This window comes from Copadichromis virginalis, linkage group LG3 (assembly GCF_057382275.1).
Source record: "Copadichromis virginalis isolate Kocher_CV1m ecotype Utaka linkage group LG3, C_Virginalis_male_GT1.1, whole genome shotgun sequence".
NCBI classification, from domain to species: Eukaryota; Metazoa; Chordata; class Actinopteri; order Cichliformes; family Cichlidae; genus Copadichromis; species Copadichromis virginalis.
In genome coordinates, this window is record NC_140620.1 from 15,461,648 (window position 1) to 15,487,522 (window position 25,875).

The 25,875-nt window shown below is 41.7% G+C and overlaps 1 protein-coding gene across 1 annotated transcript; it reads right to left on the minus strand.

The window, feature by feature from the left end:
* Nucleotides 1–1,008: 1,008 nt before the first annotated feature.
* On the minus strand, nucleotides 1,009–23,073 carry LOC146713012 (uncharacterized). The gene is made up of 3 exons (XM_085446386.1): nucleotides 22,771–23,073; nucleotides 7,389–7,491; nucleotides 1,009–6,126 (listed from the first exon to the last, which is right to left on the minus strand). Exons 2-3 carry the CDS (start codon nucleotides 7,404–7,406, stop codon nucleotides 5,140–5,142), a joined length of 1,005 nt encoding a protein of 334 aa, XP_085302512.1. The 5' UTR covers nucleotides 7,407–7,491; nucleotides 22,771–23,073; the 3' UTR covers nucleotides 1,009–5,139.
* Nucleotides 23,074–25,875: the final 2,802 nt, after the last annotated feature.

The following is a 25,875-nucleotide window of genomic DNA, read 5'->3' on the forward strand; positions in this document are numbered from 1 at the left end:
TGATGATGATGATGATGATGACAAGAGTCCAAATCTCTGTATCACAATGATTTCAATAAAGCCTTATTATTTTATGGGGGAAATATCACAAATTACCGTAGTTCATTAATAGGGAACAGAAAAGGAGGATCACATCAGCAATGGGAGACAGAAGTCTTGACACGTGTTTATAACTTAAAACACAAAAAAACCCAGTTACACCTGGTAAGATTTATGGTATAAAGCAGACTTTCACAGTCTGCATCTTTACAGGGGGTTTTCTGCTTTTGTTCACTCCTGGTGTGATTAACAAACAACAACCACAAACACAGAGCCCGCTAACTATTAGCCGTTTTCTCCCCTAAACAGTCAGTTGACTGAGAGAAATGCAATCCATTATTCTGAACGCTGAAGGAGATGTGCTCCATAGTCAAACTTATATTTCCTTCTTGTTATATTTATTATTATCACAGTACCGTATAAAACCGTGCGCTCACTTCTTAATTACCTGGAAGCACCTTAAAGACAACCAGCCCCTCTCAACAGCTGGGACAAATCATCTGGCAAACAGATAAGCATAGGAGACCAAACACTGAGGAACAAATCCTCATTACATCCTATGATAACAGCATTTTCACCATTTCAGCCAATTCCTTTCGCACAATTTGTCTCTTCTGCTCTGGCAACTTGTAGGGCCATGAACGCACTTTCACACCAGGCTGGGTTTCAAATTGGTGCTGCATGAGAGTCATGCAGACACGCAGGGGGGACAACACATCTGCAAATGGCTCTTGCAATGCATGACCTTTTTGTCCTTGAAGATCATTTCAGAGTTTTTAATGAGCTGCAGGAACCGTGTTCACTGTGAGTGGAGAACAGCCAAGTCTCCTCCTCTGATAAAGCTCCACATGTACCACTGAAAACAGTTAAATTAGTTTGAATCTGAAATCATGGCTCAAACTACTTGTTGTGAGATCATTTCTTTATTTTTCACACCAAACTGTTTAATAAGACAAACTATACACCGAGTTCATCAAATATAAGTAACACTTTAATATTATCAGGATTTCATTATAAAAACTTCAAATCAACAGGAAAACAGCTGCAGAACATGTGGATCAAAATGAATTCATTAAAAACAACACGTGGACTTCAAAAACACAGTAAATATACTAAAGTGAAAGGAGGAGTCAAAAATAGAGCTTTAATAGAATTTGAATTAACTAAGAGTAGTCATCTGTGATCTTTAAAATGGTCCTGATGTGTGCTGCTGTTTTTAACTTTTAACAGTTCTTTGCTGCCACTGTGAATAAGGTGTTTTTTTTCACTAATTAAACAAAGGTTACACAGCCTCACTGCTCCATCTTCTGGTACAAACTGGTATTACATGGAAATACAGCCCCAAACCAATTTAGCTTTTGTGGACATGAAGTCACAGCAGGTGTTGTTTCAAAGATGGTGGACAGATTTAGTTCATTTTAGAAGTTTTAATTGCAACTGCTGTGTAATTATTTGCAGTTTTTGGAGAAAAGGATTTAAGAGAAGATTTTACCACAGCAAAAGTTTAAATATGAATGAAGGATTGAAATTTAACTTAGGTGAAACATAAAATGAATACATACCAAAAGAAGTTAATTTGGAAAAAATAAGAATGTTCAAATAAAAGAAATTGACATACATATCCATATCTGCAATTTTGATACAGTATCAGTTTGGTAAACAAGACATACCTATAACTTTAATAATACAGTAAGTACAACTACAAAAAACTACTGTGTCCTAAGGGAACAAAGATTAAACTGTAATAGGGATAAAATTTTAGAGAATTAAAATCCCTCAAAGGAAAAACCATAAACTCGATATACATATCTATACATGCAGGTAGGGCTGGGCTATATCATACCATTCACGGTAATACTGGTGTAATGTTGGGCAACAATAAGAAAATGAAATATCGTAATAGAATATGGGTAAAACGCGCATGCGCAGTGTCTTTGTTTACATACACACATGGCGGCGACGCAGAATGAGAAGAGTGAAAGCGGATCGTTGAATGAAACGGATGAACTAGAATTGGTTTGTAAAAATGCTGCAACTTCAGTGGTGTGGAACTGGTTTAGCTTTCGTCCCTCAGATACACAACAAAATACTATTTTTGGTAGAGCATGCTAGCGGGCCATCATTATTACAGTGTTTTTTGGAAAATACGGCACACTTAAAATCAATCCTTTGATTTTTCTGAAAATCGACAGTGCCCCTTATAATCCTGTGTGCCTTATGTATGAATTCTGGTTGTGTTTACTGACCTCGAAACGATTTTATGTACACGGCGCTCGAAAATCTGTCAAATGTTTCAGTACGACTCTGCTAAGCTACGAAGCCGCACCGCTTGATGGATTGTCGGAGCATTACGGCTATCGTAGGCAGGAGCCTCGCGGAGTGATACGTACTGTGCTTCAACATACCGTATTTTCACAACCATAAGGCGCACTTAAAAGTCTTAGATTTTCTTCAAAAAGTACGGCGCGCCCTATAGCGCAGTGCGCCCTGTGTGTTGTAATGAGGACGTAGTAGAGAACACCATGAGAACGCTAAAGGGTGAAGTGCGTGCGTTGACTTCATCGCACATACCTGTATAAAAGAACAGGTATGTGCGTTATGCAGGACATCGTTGTTTTAACAACCCTGAAAATGGCAAAGAGACACGCTTATGAAGCACAGTTTAAACTGAAGGCCATCAGCTATGCGGAGGAACATGGAAATCGAGCAGCGGCGAGAGAATTTAAGATTAACGAATCGATGGTTCGCAAATGGAGGAAGCTAGAAAACAAGCTCCGGCAGGTCAAGAAAACGCAGCTGAGTTTCCGCGGACATAAGGCAAGGTGGCCCGAGTTGGAGGAAAGACTCGAGCGGTGGATCATCGAGCAAAGAACGAGCGGGAGAAGCGTTTCGACGGTCATCATTCGGCTAAAAGCAGTTTCACTAGCTGAAGAGATGAACATTGAACATTTCCAAGGAGGTCCGTCTTGGTGCTTTCGTTTTATGAAACGGTGCCATTTTTCCATCCGGACCAGGACTACGGTAGCGCAGCAACTTCCAGCGCATTATAAGGAAAAGCTGGCCATCTTCTGCTCCTACTGCAGCAAACACATCGGCACAAAAACATCCAGCCCAGCCACATCACAAACATGGACGAGGTCCCGCTCACTTTTGACATCCCAGTGAGTCACACTGTGGAGAAGAAGGGGACCAGCACGGTAGCGATACACACAACGGGGTATGAAAAGTCTTCTTTCACTGTTGTGCTTGGCTGCCATGCTAATGGACAGAAACTGCCGCCTATGGTGATTTTTAAGCGAAAGACTTTGCCTAAAGAGAAGTTTCCAGCAGGAATCATCATTAAGGCAAATGAAAAGGGCTGGATGGATGAGGAAATGATGAAAGAGTGGCTGAGGGAGGTGTATGTAAGGAGACCAGGTGGTTTTTTTCCACGCATCACCATCGCTCTTAATCTGTGACTCTATGCGTGCCCATCTCACAGCCGATGTGAAAAAACTAATGAAACAAATGAACTGTGAGCTTGCTGTCATTCTGGGAGGCCTGACAAAGGAACTCCAACCGCTGGACATCGGTGTGAACCGCCCGTTCAAAGTAAGGCTGCGAGCGGCCTGGGAGCGATGGATGACCGATGGAGACCACAGTTTCACCAAGAGTGGAAGGCAGCACCGGGCGAGTTACGCCACAATTTGCCAATGGATTGTAGATGCTTGGGCTAACATGTCTGCTGGCACTGTTGTTCGAGCTTTTGCAAAAGCCGGCATCATTTCCGAGGAGCCGCACGGCACGGAAAGTGACTCTGACAGTGACGAAAGTGAACCTGGCATGTTTGATGGAGATTTAGCGCAGCTGTTCAATTCAGACACAGAGGATGAGGACTTCGATGGGTTTGATTGATGATAAAAATGTGAGTACCAAACTTTGTTTTGCTCCTGCTTAATTTTTAAATACGCACATTTGTATGCTTGTGTGTTGTTGATGATGGCGATTACCGGTAATAGAAATGTGAGTAAAGTACCGAACTCAGGATTGCTCCCGCTTTATTTTTAAATACGCATACGGTACTTGTATGCGCCCTATAATCCAGTGCGCCTTATGTGTGTGTTAAATACAGTAATGGCACACATAACTGAGACTGCGCCTTTTAGTACAGTGCGTCTTATGGTCGTGAAAATACGGTAATATTACCGTATTGTGTGTGTGAATAACCTCTTTTTAAGTTTTGTGGATATTATACATGGTTATGCTGAGGATATGTCAGCCAGTTTCCACTTGAAATGCCTTTTGGTTAAACTGTCAGCAAGGAATTTGTGTTTGCACTGTTAATTTTTATATAATTTTAATGCAGATAAAAAAAAACAGCTGCTTGTTTAAGTGAAAATACATTGATGGGGTTTTTACAATACCACTATTCATTCACTCTCACATTCATACACTGGTGGAGGCAGCTACGGTTGTAGCCACAGCTGCCCTGGGGCAGACTGACAGAAGCGAGGCTGCCATATCGCGCCATCGGCCCCTCTGGCCAACACCAGTAGGCAAGTAGGGTAAAGTGTCTTGCCCAAGGACACAACGACCAGGACAGAGAGCCCAGGGATCGAACCGGCGACCTTCCGGTTACAGATGCGATTCCCAACCCCCTGAGCCACGGTCGTCCCACTAATCACAGATGTGCTTCATCACCACACTGTGGAAGAATTTGTGTATTTTAATGTACTTGGTGTGTGGAAGCCTCTGCCACATTCTTTGTAATTGTTCATTTTGTCTCCAGTGTGTCTACATTGATGTGGTTTTAGGTCCCATAATTGATTGGACGGTTTTCCACAAAGCTTACAAAGAAACTCTTTCCCACCACCACAGTGACGACAGGGTTGAGAACTGGATCCATCTGTGTTGCTCTGCTTCTAATCAATATATTATAACACTGAGCTTACCGGGCGAAAATGACTCTTCATGTTTCCAAACAGTTCATTCAGTATAACAGTTCATTCTGTATAACTCCATAAGTTTACTGATCAGACTTGTTCCAAACAATCAGGTTAAAATAACAAGATAAAAAAAAAAAATCCATACCTCACAGTAACTGCACTTGTAGAGTTACTTTCAGGAGTGGATCTGTTGGTGTTTGTTCAGCTGATGTGGAGCTTTAAACGTCTTCTCACACAGGTCACATTTATAAGGTCTCTCCTCAGTGTGGGTAAACATGTGTTGTTGTAACTGTGCATCTGTTGCAAACAGTTTCCCACACTGATCACAGAAGTAAACATCATTTCCAGTGTGAATCCGTAGGTGAATATTTCGGTACCGTTTGTCGCTGAAACTTTTGCCACAAAAGTCACAGCTGTACGCCTTAATTCCAGAGTGGGTAACTAGATGCCTCTGTAAGTTTCTATTTCGAGCAAAAGACTTTCCACACAACTTACAGCTGTAAGGTTTAACTCCACTGTGGATGAGTTGGTGTATTTTTAAGTCTCCAGCCTTGGTAAAAGACTTTCCACACAAGTCACAGCTGTAAGGTTTAAATCCACTATGGATTAAGTGGTGTGTTTTTAAGCTTCCAGCCTGGGTAAAATAATTTCCACACAAGTCGCAGCTGTAAGGTTTAACTCCACTGTGGAGGAGTTGGTGTCTTTTTAAGCTTCCAGCCTGGGTAAAAGACTTTCTACACAAGTCACAGCTGTAAGGTTTAACTCCACTGTGGATGAGTTTATGTTTTTTTAAGTCTCCAGCCTGGGTAAAATACTTTCCACACAAATCACAGCTGTAAGGTTTAACTCCACTGTGGATGAGTTGGTGATTTTTTAAGTGTCCAGCCTGGGTAAAAGACTTTCCACACAAGTCACAGCTGTAAGGTTTAAATCCACTGTGGATGAATTGGTGTGCTTTTAAGCTTCCAGCCTGGGTAAAAGACTTTCCACACAAGTCGCAGCTGTAAGGTTTAACTCCACTGTGGATGAGTTGATGTTTTTTAAAGTTTCCAGCCCGGGTAAAAGACTTTCCACACTCATCACAGCTGTAGGTTTTCTCTCCCTTTCTTCTGTGAGGTTTGTCGGCCTCCTGAGAGCGCTGACTTCTTGCTGCATGTTGGTCCTGCAGTGACAGAGATACAAACAGAGGCAGTGAGTGAAATGCAGTCGTGGAACAAACTGAAACTCCCTCCGTTGGTGGATTCAAACATGTCAACAAACACATTGATTGTGTGTTACCACCACCTTCTGGTCATAGTATCACATTACAATGATGTGCTTCAATGAGAGTTGAAAATGACATTATTGAAGAAATATTGATCAGTCGAGAAAATCTTTCAATTCATAAATAATTGTGAGTTGAACTGATGATATTTTTTTATTTGTGTGCTGATAAAATATGACCTTTGTATGTTCTTTTAACTTCTGCGGTTTTTGGTTGAGAATGTAGATTCAGTATAGAGATTGAAAATACGACATAAAATGGGAATCCGACGAGTAAAGAGATCGGTTTTTATCAGATTACATCATGGAAGAGAAATTGTTTAAGCCATGTTTCCGAAGAAACAAAGAGCTGACGGGTGGCCTTGATTGCAGACCAAATATAACGTTTCAGAACACTCTAGCTCACATGTTAGTCTGCTCCAAGCATTTCCACAAAGGTAAGTCTTCTGTTGTAGTTATTACGTAATTTATAATAACATAATTGTTGATGTAGGTTACAAATAAGTCTTATATTGATTTGAATTGAATTTGTTGCGCTCTGCTGCTTTGTTCACTGTGGCTTTGCGGGCTAAAGTTTGTTGTGTTTTGTTGGAAAACCAGCCTACAAAGTGCAGGAATGTACAAATCACCAAAGTAAACTGGACTTGGGCTTGTTGCAGGGATCTGAAGTTACTAAACATTTTGTGAGTGTATGCACTCACACTTAGGACTATATAATAATAAATATGTGCGTGATGAAAGTTGGGCAGCACAGTAACATCCTTATTCCACTCTGTATGCTTGTATGGGTCTAACCCTTTCATTCAGATATTTTCCTTGTACTTTTTTTTATGCCTTTTCGTCAACTCTGTCTTTGTACAGACCTGCCGTGTTCACCATCATTTTGTACATAACTGTTTTTGAGGCTAATAAAATGCAAGTTGGGATTAAAAGCACAAAATTTATGATTACAGGTGCTGGAAATGCTAGTGCTTGATGCGGTGTATTGATTTTATTGCCACTCGTACCCACAATGAAATGCGCAAAAGTCACATGGTCTGTCAATCTCTATATATGGATGAGCCCAGGATGGAAATATAAAGCTGGTGTTAAAGGGTTTTTAAAAACCAACCAGCTGTGCACACAGTTTCGATAACAATGTAACTGTGATATTTTTCTCACCTTTTGTGTTGAAGTCATTGTTTCCTCTGTAGTGGCTGAGCTGAGTCCAAATGGCTGAAATTGTTCCTCTGCTGCTCCACCAGACTCTTCTGCTGTTACTCAGCTGGGGCACAAAAAAGTATATATATTTATTTTATTCCTGATAAAAAAGAAGCAGAGCAAATAAACATTACTACACTCCTTAGTGACAACAATACCTATGAAACTTCAAGGTGAAAGCCCAGAAGCAGCTATAAAAAGAAAGTCATTGTAGGCAATTGATGACTTTTTCTTGATGACTTTTTCCTTTTCAGGTGCTTGTAGGCCCTACAAGCACCTGAAAGGATAAAAGCCACTGACTGTCCTGTATGTCACCGCCTTTACCCAGGGGATGCTACACCCTGTATATACGGACTTCCATAGTTCCACAAAGGAGTCCCGCTCAGACTCATTGGTAGCAGTATAAACTCAGCCACCTACAACATTTCCAAGCACCTCATAAAACATTTCAAAAATCTCTTTGCTAATGTGGAATTCAAAAATGACTTTACAAATGCAGAATTTATTCTACAATTCATTATTTAAGCACAGAATTCTGTTTTTGAAGTGTGTGGCTATTGTATTCCTCCATATAGGGGGAGCAAAAATCAGATAGGAAGTGGCACACATCATGAGGGGGTACCTGTTAACAACAAACAGTGTGGTTGGCTAAGTTAACTCGCAAACAGGAGTTAGCTGTGCCTGACTACGATAGAGACTTCTTTCTTTTTTAATGTTAATGAAACAACAAGCTAGCAGTAGAAACTTAATTCGAAATAAGAAGTTCTGCTATCAGCAATAAAGATATAGAGACTGACTGGACTGATAATGGGGACAAATGTTTGACTGACTTTACACTGATATGCAAGATTGCAACTTCTCCACCCACACAAGGAAAAGGGTGGATGTATGCATGTTTTTCAGGAGCAGGAAGATGACAGCAACATCCTAGGGTCGCATGAGCTTGTGGGCCATGCAGACTTAATCTTGTAGTTGTTCATTTCTGTCTGTATTTACCAGCGGTATGTTATTCACGGGGCGATCGTGGCTCAAGAGTTGGGAGTTCGTCTTGTAATCGGAAGGTTGCCGGTTCGAGCCCTGGCTTGGACAGTCTCGGTCGTTGTGTCCTTGGGCAAGACACTTCACCCGTTGCCTACTGGTGGTGGTCAGAGGGCCCGGTGGCGCCAGTGTCCGGCAGCCTCGCCTCTGTCAGTGCGCCCCAGGGTGGCTGTGGCTACAATGTAGCTTGCCATCACCAGTGTGTGAATGGGTGGATGACTGGATATGTAAAGCGCTTTGGGGTCCTTAGGGACTAGTAAAGCACTATATAAATACAGGCCATTTACCATTCATGATGTGGTGGCAGATTTCTTTTCTTATGTATTAATCAATTTTCACATTAGTAATAGTGCTATTATTTCCTCACTTTAGTGTTCACCAGTTGTATTCATGCATGTAGAATGCTATCACAAGTGGACCCCTTGTTATTGCACCTTCACGGTGGACCCATTGTAGACTGGAAGATCTCCAGACATCCTGCTTTAAGTGAGGTTACGGGTGGTCATAACCTTTCTAAGAGATGGAGAAGGTCAAGGATGAGCTGGACTGAAAAACCCATCTCCATAGAGACTGTGTCAGCTCCCAAAAAGACAAAAAACAAACTAAAAACCAGCAATAAACAACTTAAACATAAACAATTACAAAGAAAGAACAATACAGTATCCACATCTGAACCAAAGAGTAAAACAGTGAAAAGTGGATTATTAAATATTAGGTCTCTCTCCTCCAAGTCTCTGTTAGTACATGACTTAATAATTGATCAACAAATCGATTTACTCTGCCTTACAGAAACCTGGTTGCAGCAGGATGATTATGTTAGTTTAAATGAATCAACACCCCCGAGTCATTCTAACTACCAGAAATCCCGGGGGGGGGGGGGGGGGGGTGTGGCAGCAATTTTTCACACCAGCCTATTAATTAATGAAAGACCAAGACAGACTTTTAATTCATTTGAAAGCCTGATGCTTAGCCTCGTCCACCCCAGCTGTAAAACTCAGAAACCAGTCTTACTTGTTATCATCTATCGACCACCTGGGCCTTACACAGAGTTTCTGTCTGATTTCTCAGACTTTTTATCTGATTTAGTTCTCAGCTCAGATAAAATAATTATTGTGGGTGATTTTAACATCCATGTAGATGCTAAAAATGACAGCCTCAACATGGCATTTAATCTGTTATTAGACTCAATTGGTTTCTCTCAAAATGTAAAAGAACCCACCCACCACTTTAATCACACTCTAGATCTTGTTTTAACATATGGCATAGAAACTGAACATTTAACAGTGTTTCCTGAAAACCCTCTCCTGTCTGATCATTTCCTGATAACATTTACATTTACAATAATTGATTACACAGCGGTGGAGAGTAGACTTTATCACAGTAGATGTCTTTCTGAAAGCGCTGTAACTAAGTTTAAGAATATAATCCACCCACTGTTATCATCTTCAATGCCCTGTACCAACATAGAGCAGAGCAGCTATCTGAACGCTACCCCAACAGAAGTCGATTATCTTGTTAATAATTTCACCTCCTCACTACGTACGACTCTGGATACTGTAGCTCCTGTGAAAACTAAGGTCTCTAATCAGAAGTACCTGACTCCGTGGTATAATTCTCAAACACGTACCCTAAAGCAGATGACTCGTAATCTGGAGAGGAAATGGCGTGTCACAAATTTAGAGGATCATCATTTAGCCTGGAGAAATAGTTTGCTACTTTATAAGAAAGCCCTCCGCAAAGCCAGAACATCTTACTATTCATCACTGATTGAAGTAAATAAGAACAACCCCAGGTTTCTCTTCAGCACTGTAGCCAGGCTGACAAAAAGTCAGAGCTCTTTTGAGCCAACCATCCCTTTAACGTTAACTAGTAATGACTTCATGAACTCATCCCACAGATGTAATATTATCTACAGCTACTCTTAGTACCATTGATGTTAAGTTAGACTCTTTTTCTCTAATTGATCTTTCTGAGTTAACTTCAATAACTACTTCCTCCAAGCCATCAACGTGTCTTTTAGACCCCATTCCTACAAAACTGCTCAAAGAAGTCCTGCCATTAATTAATTCTTCGATCTTAAATATGATCAACCTATCTCTAATGATCGGCTATGTACCACAGGCCTTCAAGCTAGCTGTAGTTAAACCTTTACTCAAAAAGCCATCTCTAGACCCAGCAGTCTTAGCTAATTATAGGCCAATCTCCAACCTTCCTTTCATATCAAAAATCCTTGAAAGAGTAGTTGTCAAACAGCTAACAGATCATCTGCAGAGGAATGGTTTATTTGAAGAGTTTCAGTCAGGTTTCAGAGCTCATCACAGCACAGAAACAGCTTTAGTGAAGGTTACAAATGATCTTCTTATGGCCTCTGACAGTGGACTCATCTCTGTGCTTGTCCTGCTAGACCTTAGTGCAGCATTCGATACTGTCGACCATAATATCCTATTAGAGCGATTAGAACATGCTGTAGGTATTACAGGTACTGCACTGCAGTGGTTTGTATCATATCTATCTAATAGACTCCAGTTTGTTCATGTAAATGGAGAGTCCTCTTCACACACTGAGGTTAATTATGGAGTTCCACAGGGTTCAGTGCTAGGACCAATTCTGTTTACATTATACATGCTTCCCTTAGGCAGTATCATTAGAAGACATAGCATACATTTTCACTGCTATGCAGATGACACCCAGCTCTATCTTTCCATGAAGCCAGATAACGCACACCAATTAGTTAAACTGCAGGAATGTCTTAAAGACATAAAGACCTGGATGGCCGCTAACTTTCTGCTTCTTAATTCAGATGAAACTGAGGTTATTGTACTCGGCCCTGAAAAGCCTAGAAATATGGTATCTAACCAGATACTTACTCTGGATGGCATTACCTTGGCCTCCAGTAACACTGTGAGGAACCTTGGAGTCATTTTTGACCAGGACATGTCCTTGAACACACATATTAAACAAATATGTAAGACTGCTTTCTTCCATTTGCGCAACATCTCTAAAATTAGAAATATCCTGTCTCTTAGTGACGCTGAAAAACTAGTTCATGCATTTATTACTTCCAGGCTGGACTACTAGAATTCATTATTATCAGGATGTCCAAAAAACTCACTGAAAAGCCTTCAGCTAATCCAAAATGCTGCAGCAAGAGTACTGACAGGGACTAGAAAGAGAGAGCATATTTCTCCTGTTTTGGCTTCCCTTCATTGGCTTCCTGTTAAATCCAGAATTGAATTCAAAATCCTGCTCCTCACATACAAGGTCTTAAATAATCAGGCCCCATCTTATCTCAATGACCTTGTAGTACCATATCACCCTATTAGAGCACTTCGCTCTTGCTCTGCAGGCCTACTTGTTGTTCCTAGAGTATTTAAAAGTAGAATGGGAGGGAGAGCCTTCAGTTTTCAGGCCCCTCTTCTGTGGAACCAGCTTCCAGTTTGGATTCGGGAGACAGACACTATCTCTACTTTCAAGATTAGGCTTAAAACTTTCCTTCTTGCTAAAGCATATAGTTAGGGCTGGACCAGGTGACCCTGAATCCTCCGTTAGTTATGCTGCAGTAGACATAGGCTGCCGGGGGATTTCCATGATGCATTGAGTTTTTCCTTTCCAGTCACCTTTCTCACTCACTATGTATTAACAGACCTCTCTGCATTGAATCATATCTGTTATTAACCTCTGTCTCTCTTCCACAGCATGTCTTTTATCCTGTCTTCCTTCTCTCACCCCAACCGGTCACAGCAGATGGCCGCCCCTCCCTGAGCCTGGTTCTGCCGGAGGTTTCTTCCTGTTAAAAGGGAGTTTTTCCTTCCCACTGTTGCCAAAGTGCTTGCTCATAGGGGGTCATATGATTGTTGGTTTTTTTTCTCTGTATCTATGAAGCGCCTTGAGGCGACTTATGTTGTGATTTGGCGCTATACAAATAAAATTGAATTGAATTGAAGTAACTGAGAACAAAACACAGAAAAACATGAAGGAGACTGGCCTGACTTTCTATAGCAGATAACCGTACATTCTGCAATCTTCTGCATAATTTTAAAAAGTTTAAATTTGTTCAGTATTGAACAGCAGAAAAATTAGGCTTTCTTGTCCGAGGCCATTTAAGTGAAAAAAAGAAAAGAAAAAGACAGTGGCTGACAGCGCTGTAAACAACGGTAGACTGGTGGGTGATAAGCGAATGAATAATGCAGAAAACAGAGATTTGAGATGGGAAACTGTTCTTGAAGTACAGAGAGAGAGAGAGCTGTGCATGAAGTGTGATTTTTACCGTGGTGGAAAAAAACTCAGAGGCAAAACTCATGACGACATTGATCAAATGTCAAGCGCAGTTTGCTGCTTCTTTTGCTGCTGGCTTGGTGAATTTTGGTTGGAGAGAGACAAAACCTGCAGTTCAGAATCTGTGTGGAATCCGTGTACCTCATTTGCGGTGTGGTGGTTGTAGTTCATTTGCTCATTTGCTGTGTGGTGGTTGTTGAAATAGTTCTGTGAGCTTTAACCTGAGAATCTGGTGTTTCTGGTAAAACACAGTTATATTTAAAAGTCAATTCAGGATTTAATGAATCGATATCACTTTATTCAAACTACTCACCTGCACTTTCAACTGGACCACGGCCAATCAGAGAGGTTCCGCCCCTGACCCTCTCTGATTGGTTTATGCCACAATAGGGGAATAATGTGTGTCTGTTGTTGACCACACGGAGAGTTGCAGAGATTTTTTATTTATTTTTATTGTTTTTACCCGAACAGTTGGTCGCACCGGTGCAACCAAATATTTTTTTTAGTTGCACCACAAAAAAATTTGGTCACACTCTAGAGCCCTGTATATATATGTATTTTATCCCTGACAAAAAGAAGCAGAGCAGATAAACTACACTCCTCAGTGACAACACTACCTGAAGCTTCAAGGTGAAACCTCAGTACCAACTACAAAAAGAAAGTCATCAGGTGTATTCAAGAACTTGAAAGGGAAGAAGCCACTGACTGCCCTGCACATCACCGCCTCTACCCAGGGGATGTTACGCCCTGTATATATGGACTTCCATAGTTCCACAAAGGAGTCCCGCTCAGACTCATTGGTAGCAATATAAACTCAGCCACCTACAACATTTCCAAGCACCTCATTACCATCCTAATGAGGTTTTTAAAAAAACATTTCAAAAATCACTTTGTTAATGTGGAATTCAAAAATGACTTTACAAATGCAGAATTTATTCTACAATTCATTATCTAAGCACAAAATTCTGTTTTTTGAAGTCTGTGGCTATTGTATTCCTCCATATAGGGGGAGAAAAAATCAGATAGGAAGTGGCACACATCATGAGGGGGTACCTGTTAACAACACACAGTGTGGTTGGCTAGGTCAACTTGCATGAATTTAGTTGTGCCTGACTATGATAGAGATTTTCTTTTTTAGATGTTTCTAAAACAAGAAAGTGTAGAAAACAGTTTTGTTTGGGTAAAAAAAGGGGGGGGTAATTAAAATTACATACATGAGCACAAAACGTATCAATCCTACTAACACATACACACATGCAATGAAGCTCATGAAGACCAGATGATTTTAAGCATGTTTTTCTAAATTTAATCATCTTGCTCGGTTCACTTAGTGCAGGGGTCTCAAACTCAAATGAGCCATGGTCCACTTCTAGCTTAATTGGAGGGCCACTTTAGTGTCCAAGTAGTACAACAAACAAACAAACACGAAAACACCCACAAAATGTACCACCCATTCCTAAAATGTAGTGTTTTGTTTGTTTTATTTAATTCCAAATATTGTGTAACAAGACAAAATTGCAAACATGAGCACAATTTTTTTCTCACTCTTAACTATCTGAAGCCTTTAAGTTTCATTTGTCATATGCAAGTTAGCACAGGGTAGGGCTGGGCGATATGGCCTAAAATTCAAATCGCGATATAATTTGAAGCATGTGCGGTAACGATATATATCACGATATATTCTTTTCTTCTTTATAACGTATTTTCCACACTATAAGGCACACTTAAAATCCTTTAATTTTCTCAAAAATCGAGAGTGTGCCTTATGTATGAATTCTTGTTGTGCTTACTGACCTCGAACCGATTTTGGCTGCAGAAATCTGTTAAAAATGTTTTAGTACAACTTTGGTAAGCCCCACCGCTTGATGGATTGTCAGAGCATTATGGCTGCCGTAGTGAGGAGCTTCGCAGAGTAATCTGGGTCCAAAACTCCGTCCAATTTAGGTCCCAAAGTCAAACGAACACTAAGAGTTAAAAACAGTCTAAATTATTTCATCTTTAATTAAATCATCAGCGTTGCTGCTTTATCGAGTGTAACAATTAAGTTAGCACAGTGAAGCTGGAGGATGAACGCCAACTTTTTTTCCACTCGATAAAAGTTAACGTGACGGATTCTGGTGGTTAGGGACAAATGATATCACATAGCAGGATGCTGTACATGGGCCAAACTGCAGTCAGGAGAACAACTGAAATTATTCATCCACAATATGAGGTTAGTTATTAATATACTGCAACAACATGGGAATAGAACAGCTGTGAGAGAATTCAACATTAATGAATCAATGTTACGGAAGTGGAGGAAGCGCAGTTTTTGGCTTTCCCCATATTTCAAAAGTGCTTCATGTCTTTGCTACGACTGTTGCCCGGCATAATTTGCAGATGATAATGGTTGTAGCTGCTGCGATGCTTTCGACCAAAACAAGCGCAGCTTGATGCCATCGTCAACATGCGCTATCGCGATATAGTCAAAATCTCTATCGTTGGCCAAATTTATATAGTTTCTATCGTATATCGTTTATATCACCCACCCCTAGCACAGGGTCAACATTGCAATGAAATGTATTTGGCGAGCAGATGACAGTCACTCAGCAGTGCAGTACAGTAATTTCATTGAACTACCAAATAAACAACTCTTTCTGGCCAGACATGCGGCAGCACTTTTGCTACAATTTTGTTTGTATTTAACAAAATAAAACTGCAGGGATAAGCGTACACATTAGTTTTCAACTGTAAGTGAAAGCTGTTTTCTTTCCAAAAAAACTCTCAATGAACTAACACAGCCAATCCCTCAACATGTTTGCACTCTCTTGTTACCTCGGCCAGGTCTGCGGCTCCTAACTGTGGTAAGGAGATCTCGGGCTAATACGTTTGGTTCCGTGTCGGGCTCGTAGCCGGGAACTAACTTTATTGTCTGGGGCTGTGTTCAAATTAAGAGATCGCACGCTTGAAGCACGCATTTTCAGCCCTGTTAATTCACAGCGACACAACGACGGCTGTCCCAATCTGAGGTATATACCAAATGCGTACTCAAAATGAACCGTTGATTTTCCCCAAATATCAATATTGTGGTCCGGCGCACGCTTTGTGGTCCCATACTTCCCGCAAATCATAGCGTGGCCGTGAGTGTGGATAATTTTGCCGCAAAATAGAGATTGAAAATGTGACGTCATTCAGGGGTAAAACCGCACAGGATTCTGGGAATGAGTGGCAAGCGGTACTAGCGCAAGGAGGCTTTCACATGAAAACAGTCACACAGCGATAAAAAGAAACACAAAAAATGGCAAGAAGCTGTTGTATTGTTAACTGCAATAGCCGGTCGCATGACAGACATGGGAAGCCGACAAGTAAAGAGATCGGTTGTTATCGGATTACGTCGTGGAAGAGAAATTGTTTAAGCCATGTTTCCGAAGTAACAAAGAGCTGATGGATGGCCTTGATTGCAGACACTCCAGCTCACATGTTAGTCTGCTCCAAGCATTTCCACAAAGGTAAGTCTTCTGTTGTAGTTATTACGTAATTTATAATAACATAATTGTTGATGTAGGTTACAAATAAGTCTTATATTGATTTGAATTGAATTTGTTGCACTCTGCTGCTTTATGGGCTAATGTTTGTTGGGTTTTGTAGGAAAACCAGCGTACAAAATGCAGGAATGCGATCCAGGCTGGACACCCTCTATCAAGCTGGGTCATACAGAGTTTAAAGCTGCTACCACAGTGAGATTTGATCGGTTAAGAGAGAGCGCAATATCAACACAGCCACGAAACGTCCCGCATATATGTGCCCAAGTGTTGTATTGAATCAATCAAGTGATGAATAACTATTTTCCAGTATGTTGTTTTGATAGGTTTTTTTGGCATTGTTGATTCGTCTTTTTAACCAATGTAGCTAATAAAGCACAATGGAATACAATTTTGTCTCTTTCTTGTAAGATTCTATAATAGAATGAAATAATAATGGCAGTTATAAATAAAGACCATAAATTGAATGAATTATGAAACACTTATTTTATTTCTATTAGATCTGAAAATTTTGTGTAATACTACAACCTGAAACGACAAATAGATAAAGAAAAAAAAATTAACAACAGCTGTGAAGTGGAATAGTCCAAATCACCAAAGTAAACTGGACCTGGGCTTGTTGCAGGGATCTTAAGTTACTAAACATTTTGTGAGTGTATGCACTCACACTTAGGACTATATAAGAATAAATATGTGCGTGATGAAAGTTGGGCAGCACGCTAATGTCCTTATTCCACTCTGTATGCTTGTATGGGTCTAACCCTTTCACTCAGATATTTTCCTTGTACTTTTTTTATGCCTTTTCGTCAACTCTGTCTTTGTACGGACCTGCCGTATTCTCCATTGTTTTGTACATAACTGTCTTTGGGGCAAATAAAATGCAAGTAGGGATTAAAACTGCAGAATTAATGATTACCGGTGCTGGAAATACTAGCGCTTGATGAAGTGTTTTGATTTTGTTGCCACAGGTACCCACAAAGTTTTGCGCGAAAGTCATGTGGTCTGTCAGTCTCTATACGAGAAGGGTCTTGTCACTACCCAATCCGGAGATGAGATGAGATTTATTTGTCAGTTGCAGTTGGCCGCAACTGAGATGACAATACACAAACATCATATTGGGGAGACAGGTCAGGCTAGGTAGCAAGGGGAAAAAAAACATCGAAATGTGTAACACAAAAGGATAATACAGGAATGCCCAGATATCAACACACCATAGCACAATAAACACAGACAAGCAACATGGGAGGGTATTCCAGTGTGTACAGGTGATCTGGGACCGCTGCAATCTTTGATTGCGCCTCCACCTGATCCGGTGTCCAGATCGGATGGAAGGTAAGCATGGGAGGAGGAGTTGGATCCGGGGTAGGGAGCGTGATAGTGAGGGTGTATTAGTGTACGTGTTTCGTGCGTGTGCATGTGGAGGGGGGATGAGTGAGTGCTTATTCAATTAAATTCAATTTTATTTATATAGCGCCAAATCCCAACAAAAGGTTGCCTCAAGGCGCCTCATAGATACAGAGAAAAACCCAACAATCATATGACCCCCTATGAGTAAGTACTTTGGCGACAGTAAGAAGGAAAAACTCCCTTTTAACAGTGTCAATAGGAAATTGTACTTAGTAGTCAGTATAATATTTTAATGATATAAGTTTGCATATGGTAGAATACTGCATGTAATCATTTGTGTTTAGAAGCATATAGTTGGTGACATATTGAAAGAATGTCTCATCCTAGGGGGCCTGAAACATTCTAAGGTGTTCTAGCGTCCACCCCCACATCCTGGGAGCATGGGAAGAGGTCGTACCTTGTCTTATTGTTTTACGGTAGGATTAACGTAGCTATGTCAGTTTTAGTCTAAGTGCTTTTTTACATATACAGGGAGTGCAGAATTATTAGGCAAGTTGTATTTTTGAGGACTAATTTTATTATTGAACAACAACCATGTTCTCAATGAACCCAAAAAACTCATTAATATCAAAGCTGAATGTTTTTGGAAGTAGTTTTTAGTTTGTTTTTAGTTTTAGCTATTTTAGGGGGATATCTGTGTGTGCAGGTGACTATTACTGTGCATAATTATTAGGCAACTTAACAAAAAACAAATATATACCCATTTCAATTATTTATTTTTACCAGTGAAACCAATATAACATCTCCACATTCACAAATATACATTTCTGACATTCAAAAACAAAACAAAAACAAATAAGCGACCAATATAGCCACCTTTCTTTGCAAGGACACTCAAAAGCCTGCCATCCATGGATTCTGTCAGTGTTTTGATCTGTTCACCATCAACATTGCGTGCAGCAGCAGACAGAAAGAAGGACAGACGCAACAACATTTTCTGATACACCGGCTACATAGGGGATGACAAACTCAGGAGGGTTTTCTCCAAGCAAGACATCCCGGTGCATTTCAGACCCAGCAACACGCTCAGACAAAAACTGGTTCACCCGAAAGACAAAACGCCAAAACACAAACTTAACAACGTGGTGTATGCTGTACAGTGCAGCGAGGAATGCCCAGACCTCTACATTGGAGAGACCAAACAGCCACTTCACAAGCGCATGGCACAACACAGAAGAGCCACCTCCACAGGACAAGACTCAGCTGTCCATCTGCATCTTAAGGATAAAGGACACTCTTTCGAGGATGCCAATGTTCACATTTTGGACAGAGAGGACAGATGGTTTGAAAGAGGAGTGAAAGAAGCCATTTATGTCCACTGTGAGCGACCATCTTTGAACAGAGGCGGTGGTTTACGACACTAACTTTCTTCCATTTATAATTCAGTTTTGAAATCCCTTCCCAGACGCCCACTCACATCCTGGGCCATCTGATCTCAGGAATTTGCATGATAAGGTGGGGCCAGGTTTCACAATGAACTCACCCAAAACTGTGGCTGATTGGGACCCACACCCAGTTTCACACCTTGGCTCCGGCGATTAGAGGATCATCAGGGGGGTCCTTTTGTCCCTCTGTGGGGGGATACTCCCACTAGGTTTATATCTGGGACTCTCCACCATTTGACCTTAGAATTGAAGAAGCTTCTCGGATGAGAGGTGAAACGTCTTCAAGTAACTTAAAGAAGTCCAGACGCATTTCTTTGCAAGCTCCTTTGACTACGATGACCTGGATGACTGAGAACCTTCACAGACAACGCATTCTGTACTGTACAGCAGCGGTGTCCAACCTTTTTTGCACCACGGACCAGTTTAATATCAGAAAATATTTTCACGGATGGGCCTTTAAGGTGTTGCGGATAAATACAACAAAATAAAATGATACAGACAAAGACAAAAACTGTGGTATTTTGTAAATATAATGAACGCAAATTCAGCTGTGTAATTGGGCAACTTTATTAGCATTGTTCTCCTGAAATGCACCAACAGCATCGAGAGTAACATCCTCCTCTCTGCTTCTTGACGCTCTCTAGTCACTATAGTAATGCGTAAATAGTTCTTTCAAAATAAGATACACAACTACAACACGGGAAAAGACCCAGGGAACCAGACTTAACGATTAAAAACCCTGAAAACCATACACTTCACACCCGAGCCTCAACTCTCGCGACCCGGTACCAAAGGAGCCCGGATGTTGCGGACCGCTGCTGTACAGGAGACATGGCACTAGATTGATTGACAATGGTCTACAGCAATCAGAATGCACAACACAATGTGCTGTAAAATCCAGTTAATCTAAGCGCCAGATCTACTGCCGTTTAGATCGACTGGCGTTGGTCGAACAGATGTGTGGCAGACTTGCGTTTCAGGAGCTGCTACCGACAAATCAGCAAAAAAAAAAACAAAAAACGCCAAATGTGTCATCTGTGACACTTGTGAGGTTATCTCAAACACACTCTGTCAGTCTTGATGCTGTTGAACAACACAATGTTTAAAAATGTGGCGACTTTACCTGCTAATATCCTCATGCGCGACACAATCACGAAAACAGCAAACAATTAACACCACGCCGATGTTGTTCACAGGACAGCAGGAGTAAACGAGCGGGAAACTCTTGTCGTCGTAATCGTCCCCCTCGCACGTTTTATTTCTCCGGTTTCAGCGTTTTTGCTTCACAACTAAAGCGAGCAGTTTACTTTGTGCACTAATATGGACTCGAGTCAACCAGCGCCACCTCTGGCCAAGTGCCACAGCCTACAGCCAGAACAACTTGTGACACACATCTGCAGCACGTTTGAATTCGTTTCTTGCACAACACATTTGATTGCCTATATTTCTCTGGAAATGAATATTTCCAGCCAATATAGGCAATCCTTCAACATGGCTGGAGAGTTGGTAGTTATATACAGTCTGTATAAGTGTGGTTAATCTAATGAACATTTGTAAGGAGATGGCAGTTACTGTGAATTCACAGCAGTTACACAGTGATTAGTACTAAACAGCCAGAAGAAGAAAGAAGAAGAAGAAAGAAGTGTACTTTATTGGTCCCCGTGGGGAAAATCCCTCTCTGCATTTAACCCATTCACTCAGTGAAACAGTGGGCAGCCATTGGGCGCCCGGGGAGCAGTGTGTAGGGACGGTACCTTGCTCAGGGGTACCTCAGGGTAGCTGTTCAGGGGAATCGAACCCCCGACCTTCCGATCATGGGGCCGCCACTCTACCCACTGAGCTATCCCTGCCCTACAGTGAGGGTGAGTGGATATAAGAAAGTCAGTGACTCAGGTGTGTCGCTTGGTTTGTCATCTGTTTGTGAGACTGGAGGAGACGTAGAAATCTTTTGTTTTAAATCTTAGGAAAGTTCCTGTTTTAAAACAAGCACTTTTTGTGAGAAATGCAAGAAGTACATCTACAGAAAGCACACAGTTACATTCTGTCCATCATGTCGACAAAACTGAAAATGTTGAACATTGAAAAACTGAGAACGCTGGGCAAGTTCAAAAGAAATGTGTTTGTAAGAACGAAAAACCAAATTGTTCCTAAAATAGTTATGGAAAGTCTAACTGTTGTATGTCTTTGTTCTACATGTTTATCTCATGGGAAATAAAGTTGCTATTGTTTCAGTGCAGTTTTTTGACAATTCTGAGTGGATTGACACAGTACAGGTCAAAATGACCCGCAACAAAATCAATGTCACTTTTTTGTTCTTCAACATAATACAAGGGTTAACCCTGGTACATCCAAATCTACCCACAAACATGTTGAAAGATGCAATCCCAGCAATGTGGATTGTCAACACTAAAAACAATCAGTAAGCAAAGACAACAGGGATCAATTTTCTCTGTTTATTTAGCACCCGCAACATTTGTAGTTGCCTTCTGCACAAGGGAAGTCCACACACACTGTGTGGTACCACTTTACGCAGAAGGTGCAATCAGTCTGCAAGATTGAATGAGATTGTCAGAGTCATTGTCTGGCTGTTTATTACTAATCACCTGCTGTACATTCACAGTAACTGTCATCTCCTTACAAATGTTTATTAGATTAACCACACTTATACAGACTGTATATAACAACCAGCTCTAAAATGTTTGTTCGCAGAGAAAAGACGCAGACAGACTGCGCTAACAGCATGTGATGTTACAAAACTAGTGAAATATTAGTGTCATTTTCAAAGGTTTATTTGCATGACGCACAAACAGACACAATTGAAAGGTACAAATGTGCATGAAACGAATTCAAACGTGGTGCAGATGTGTGTCACAGGTTGATCTGGCTGTAGGCTGTGGCACTTGGCCAGAGGTGGCGCTGGTTGACGCGAGTCCATGTTAATGCACAAAGTAAACTGCACGCTTTAGTTGTGAAGCAAAAACGCTGAAACCGGAGAAATAAAACGTGCGAGGGGGACGATTACGACGACAAGAGTCTCCCGCTCGTTTACTCCTGCTGTCCTGTGAACAACATCGGCGTGGTGTTAATTGTTTGCCGTTTTCGCGATTGCGTCGCGCATGAGGATATCACCAGGTAAACTCGCCACATTTTTAAACATTTTGTTGTTCAACAGCATCAAGACTGACGGAGTGTGTTTGAATTAACGTCACACATGTCACAGATGACACATTTGGCGTTTTTTTGCTGATTTGTCGGTAGCAGCTCCTGAAACGCAAGTCTGCCAAACATCTGTTCAACCAACGCCAGTTGATCTAAACGCCAGTAGATCTGGAACACCGGGTCTAAAGTAGCCTGCGTTTAATATGGCTTTTGTGCTGTTAACATGTTTAATGTTATGTAGGAACACGGGCCGATTTTTTAGTTTGTTTTTTGTTAAGTCCTATTCTAAAGGCTGATTGCCCTCCCCCACGCTTGTACCTGTGGCTTTCTGTCCTGGGGGTGGGGGCTGGTTGTTCTCCTGCCCTGCACCCAATCCTTTTGTTCATATTCAAAGACTGTTTTTCTGTATGTATTCTTACCCCCTAAAAGCCATTATAATGTTGCAAGCAATCACAAACTCTACAGTCTAACTCCAGTGTATACCAAGCAATCTATTATCCTCAACAGAGCTAAACTCAACATAAACTGCACCCACATTAAAGTTAGCTCGGTGCTTACCTTTAGATGAGCCCACAAACCGAGAGAAACTTCGTGATGAAGCTGGAAGTTTTTCCAAACACAGGGAGCAGAGACCCACGTGATTCACGCTGATCTCAGCTACGATCCAGGAGACAAGGGTGTGCAGATCGATGCAGATATCGATCCAAACGTTGCTAGTGGTATATGTTCCTGTAAGTTCACTACTTTACTCCCGTTTCATGAAAAAGCAGCTCTCTCTGCTCGACTCCTCCGCCTCCTTTCTTCTTCTTCTGTGTGTTTAACGGCGGTTGGCAACCAACGTAAAGGAGCATTACCGCCTCCTACTGTTGGGTCAGACCAATGGTTGTATCCCAATTCAGGGTCTGCAGCCTTAAAGTACGCAGCCCCAACGATCCTCAAGGGCCGCGTACTTAAAGACCGCTAAGGCCGGAAGTCCGAGCCTTGTGAAATGGGACGGTCTCCGTTGCGCTGCCCAGGTTGCCTAGCAACCATGATACTAACAGCTGGAAACGTGTCATACAGCTTTGTTTGACAGAAATGAAGGAGAAAATCTTTTGTTCATTTGTTTGTTTGTTTCTACATGAGCTTTGATCATTCTCTGTAGGATTAAGCTCAGCTATTGAACGGCGTGTTAGGTTTTGTATTGTTGATTGTCATTTATGCTTAGAAATATTTAACCATATATGCTTAGAGGTGTATAATCAATTGTGTAGTGATAGGACTGTAATCTTTAGCAGGCTGCAAAGGCTTGGTGTGCATTCTAGAGTGGAATGCACACCCACATCCTAGGAGCATAAGAGAGGTCCTATCTTCTCTTTGTTGATATAGCAAACACACGTATATCTCTCTAAATATAAGAGCCTTTTGTTCAGATGGACCCGCTAGACTCCTGGCACCAGCTTTGGGGAGTCTTCACAGGGTCACATCTTGACCTCACACAAATCACTTACACACACACACACACACACACACACACACATACACAGTATTCTTTCTTCACATGTATACCTATGTAAGATGTTATATGTTAATGACCCTATGCATATTCATGTGACCACAATAAAAGGAGTGCTATGGGGAACCTGGCTGAGAGTCTGACGGAGGTCAAGTGGTGGAACGACACTTGGCTCCAGGCAGGTCTCCCTCATGCATGAGTAACATGAAGATCTTTGCCTACTTCGGGTCTTGCTTGCTGTGTAATTATATTGTCCTCAACGTTCCAGCGAATAGGTTCAAGCTACAAACCTATCACGGCGTATATTTTAAAGTAAAGGCTTTAAAACCAAGTTACCGTATTTTCACGACCATAAGACGCACCGTACTAAAAGGCGCAGTCTCAGTTATGTGTGCCATTACTGTATTTAACACACACATAAGGCGCACTGGATTATAGGGTGCATACAAGTACCGTATGCGTATTTAAAAATAAAGCAGGAGCAAAACTGAGTTTGGTACTCACATTTTTATTACCAGTAATCGTCATCATCAACAACACACAAGCATACAAGTGTGCGTATTTAAAAATAAAGCAGGAGCAAAACAAAGTTTGGTACTCACATTTTTATCATCAAACCCATCGAAGTCCTCATCCTCTGTGTCTGAATTGAACAGCTGCGCTAAATCTCCATCAAACATGCCAAGTTCACTTTCTTCACCGTCAGAGTCACTTTCCGTGCCGTGCGGCTCCTCGGAAATGATGCCGGCTTTTGCGAAAGCTCGAACAACAGTGCCAGCAGACATGTTAGCCCAAGCATCTACAATCCATTTGCAAATTGTGGCGTAACTCGCCCGGCGCTGCCTTCCACTCTTGGTGAAACCGTGGTCTCCATCGGTCATCCATCGCTCCCAGGCCGCTCGCAGCCTTACTTTGAACGGGCGGTTCACACCGATGTCCAGCGGTTGGAGTTCCTTTGTCAGGCCTCCCGGAATGACAGCAAGCTCACAGTTCATTTGCTTCACAAGTTTTTTCACATCGGCTGTGAGATGGGCACGCATAGAGTCACAGATTAAGAGCGATGGTGATGCGTGGAAAAAACCACCTGGTCTCCTTACATACACCTCCCTCATCCATCCAGCCCTTTTCATTTGCCTTAATGATGATTTCTGCTGGAAACTTCTCTTTAGGCAAAGTCTTTCGCTTAAAAATCACCATAGGCGGCAGTTTCTGTCCATTAGCATGGCAGCCAAGCACAACAGTAAAAGAAGACTTTTCATACCCCGTTGTGCGTATCGCTACCGTGCTGGTCCCCTTCTTCTCCACAGTGTGACTCACCGGGATGTCAAAAGTGAGCGGGACCTCGTCCATGTTTGTGATGTGGCTGGGCTGGATGTTTTTGTCGCCGATGTGTTTGCTGCAGTAGGAGCGGAAGATGGCCAGTTTTTCCTTATAATCCGCTGGAAGTTGCTGCGCTACCGTAGTCCTGGTCCGGATGGAAAAATGGCACCATTTCATAAAACGAAAGCACCAAGACGGACCTCCTTGGAAATGTTCAATGTTCATCTCTTCAGCTAGTGAAACTGCTTTTAGCCGAATGGTGACCGTCGAAACGCTTCTCCCGCTCGTTCTTTGCTCGATGATCCACCGCTCGAGTCTTTCCTCCAACTCGGGCCACCTTGCCTTATGTCCGCGGAAACTCAGCTGCGTTTTCTTGACCTGCCGGAGCTTGTTTTCTAGCTTCCTCCATTTGCGAACCATCGATTCGTTAATCTTAAATTCTCTCGCGGCTGCTCGATTTCCATGTTCCTCCGCGTAGCTGATGGCCTTCAGTTTAAACTGTGCTTCATAAGCGTGTCTCTTTGCCATTTTCAGGGTTGTTAAAACAACGATGTTCCACATAATGCACATACCTGCCCTTTTAGACAGGTATGTGCGATTGTCCGGTATATACGATCAACGCCCACACTTCACCCTTTAGCGTTCTCATGGTGTTCTCTACTACGTCCTCCTTACAACACACAGGGCGCACTGCGCTATAGGGCACGCCGTACTTTTTGAAGAAAATCTAAGACTTTTAAGTGCGCCTTATGGTCGTGAAAATACGGTAGTACAAACGTCACTAATGTCACATAACTTTGCCGACATGTGGCCAACAGTAATGTTTTAATGTTCTTCGTTATTAAACA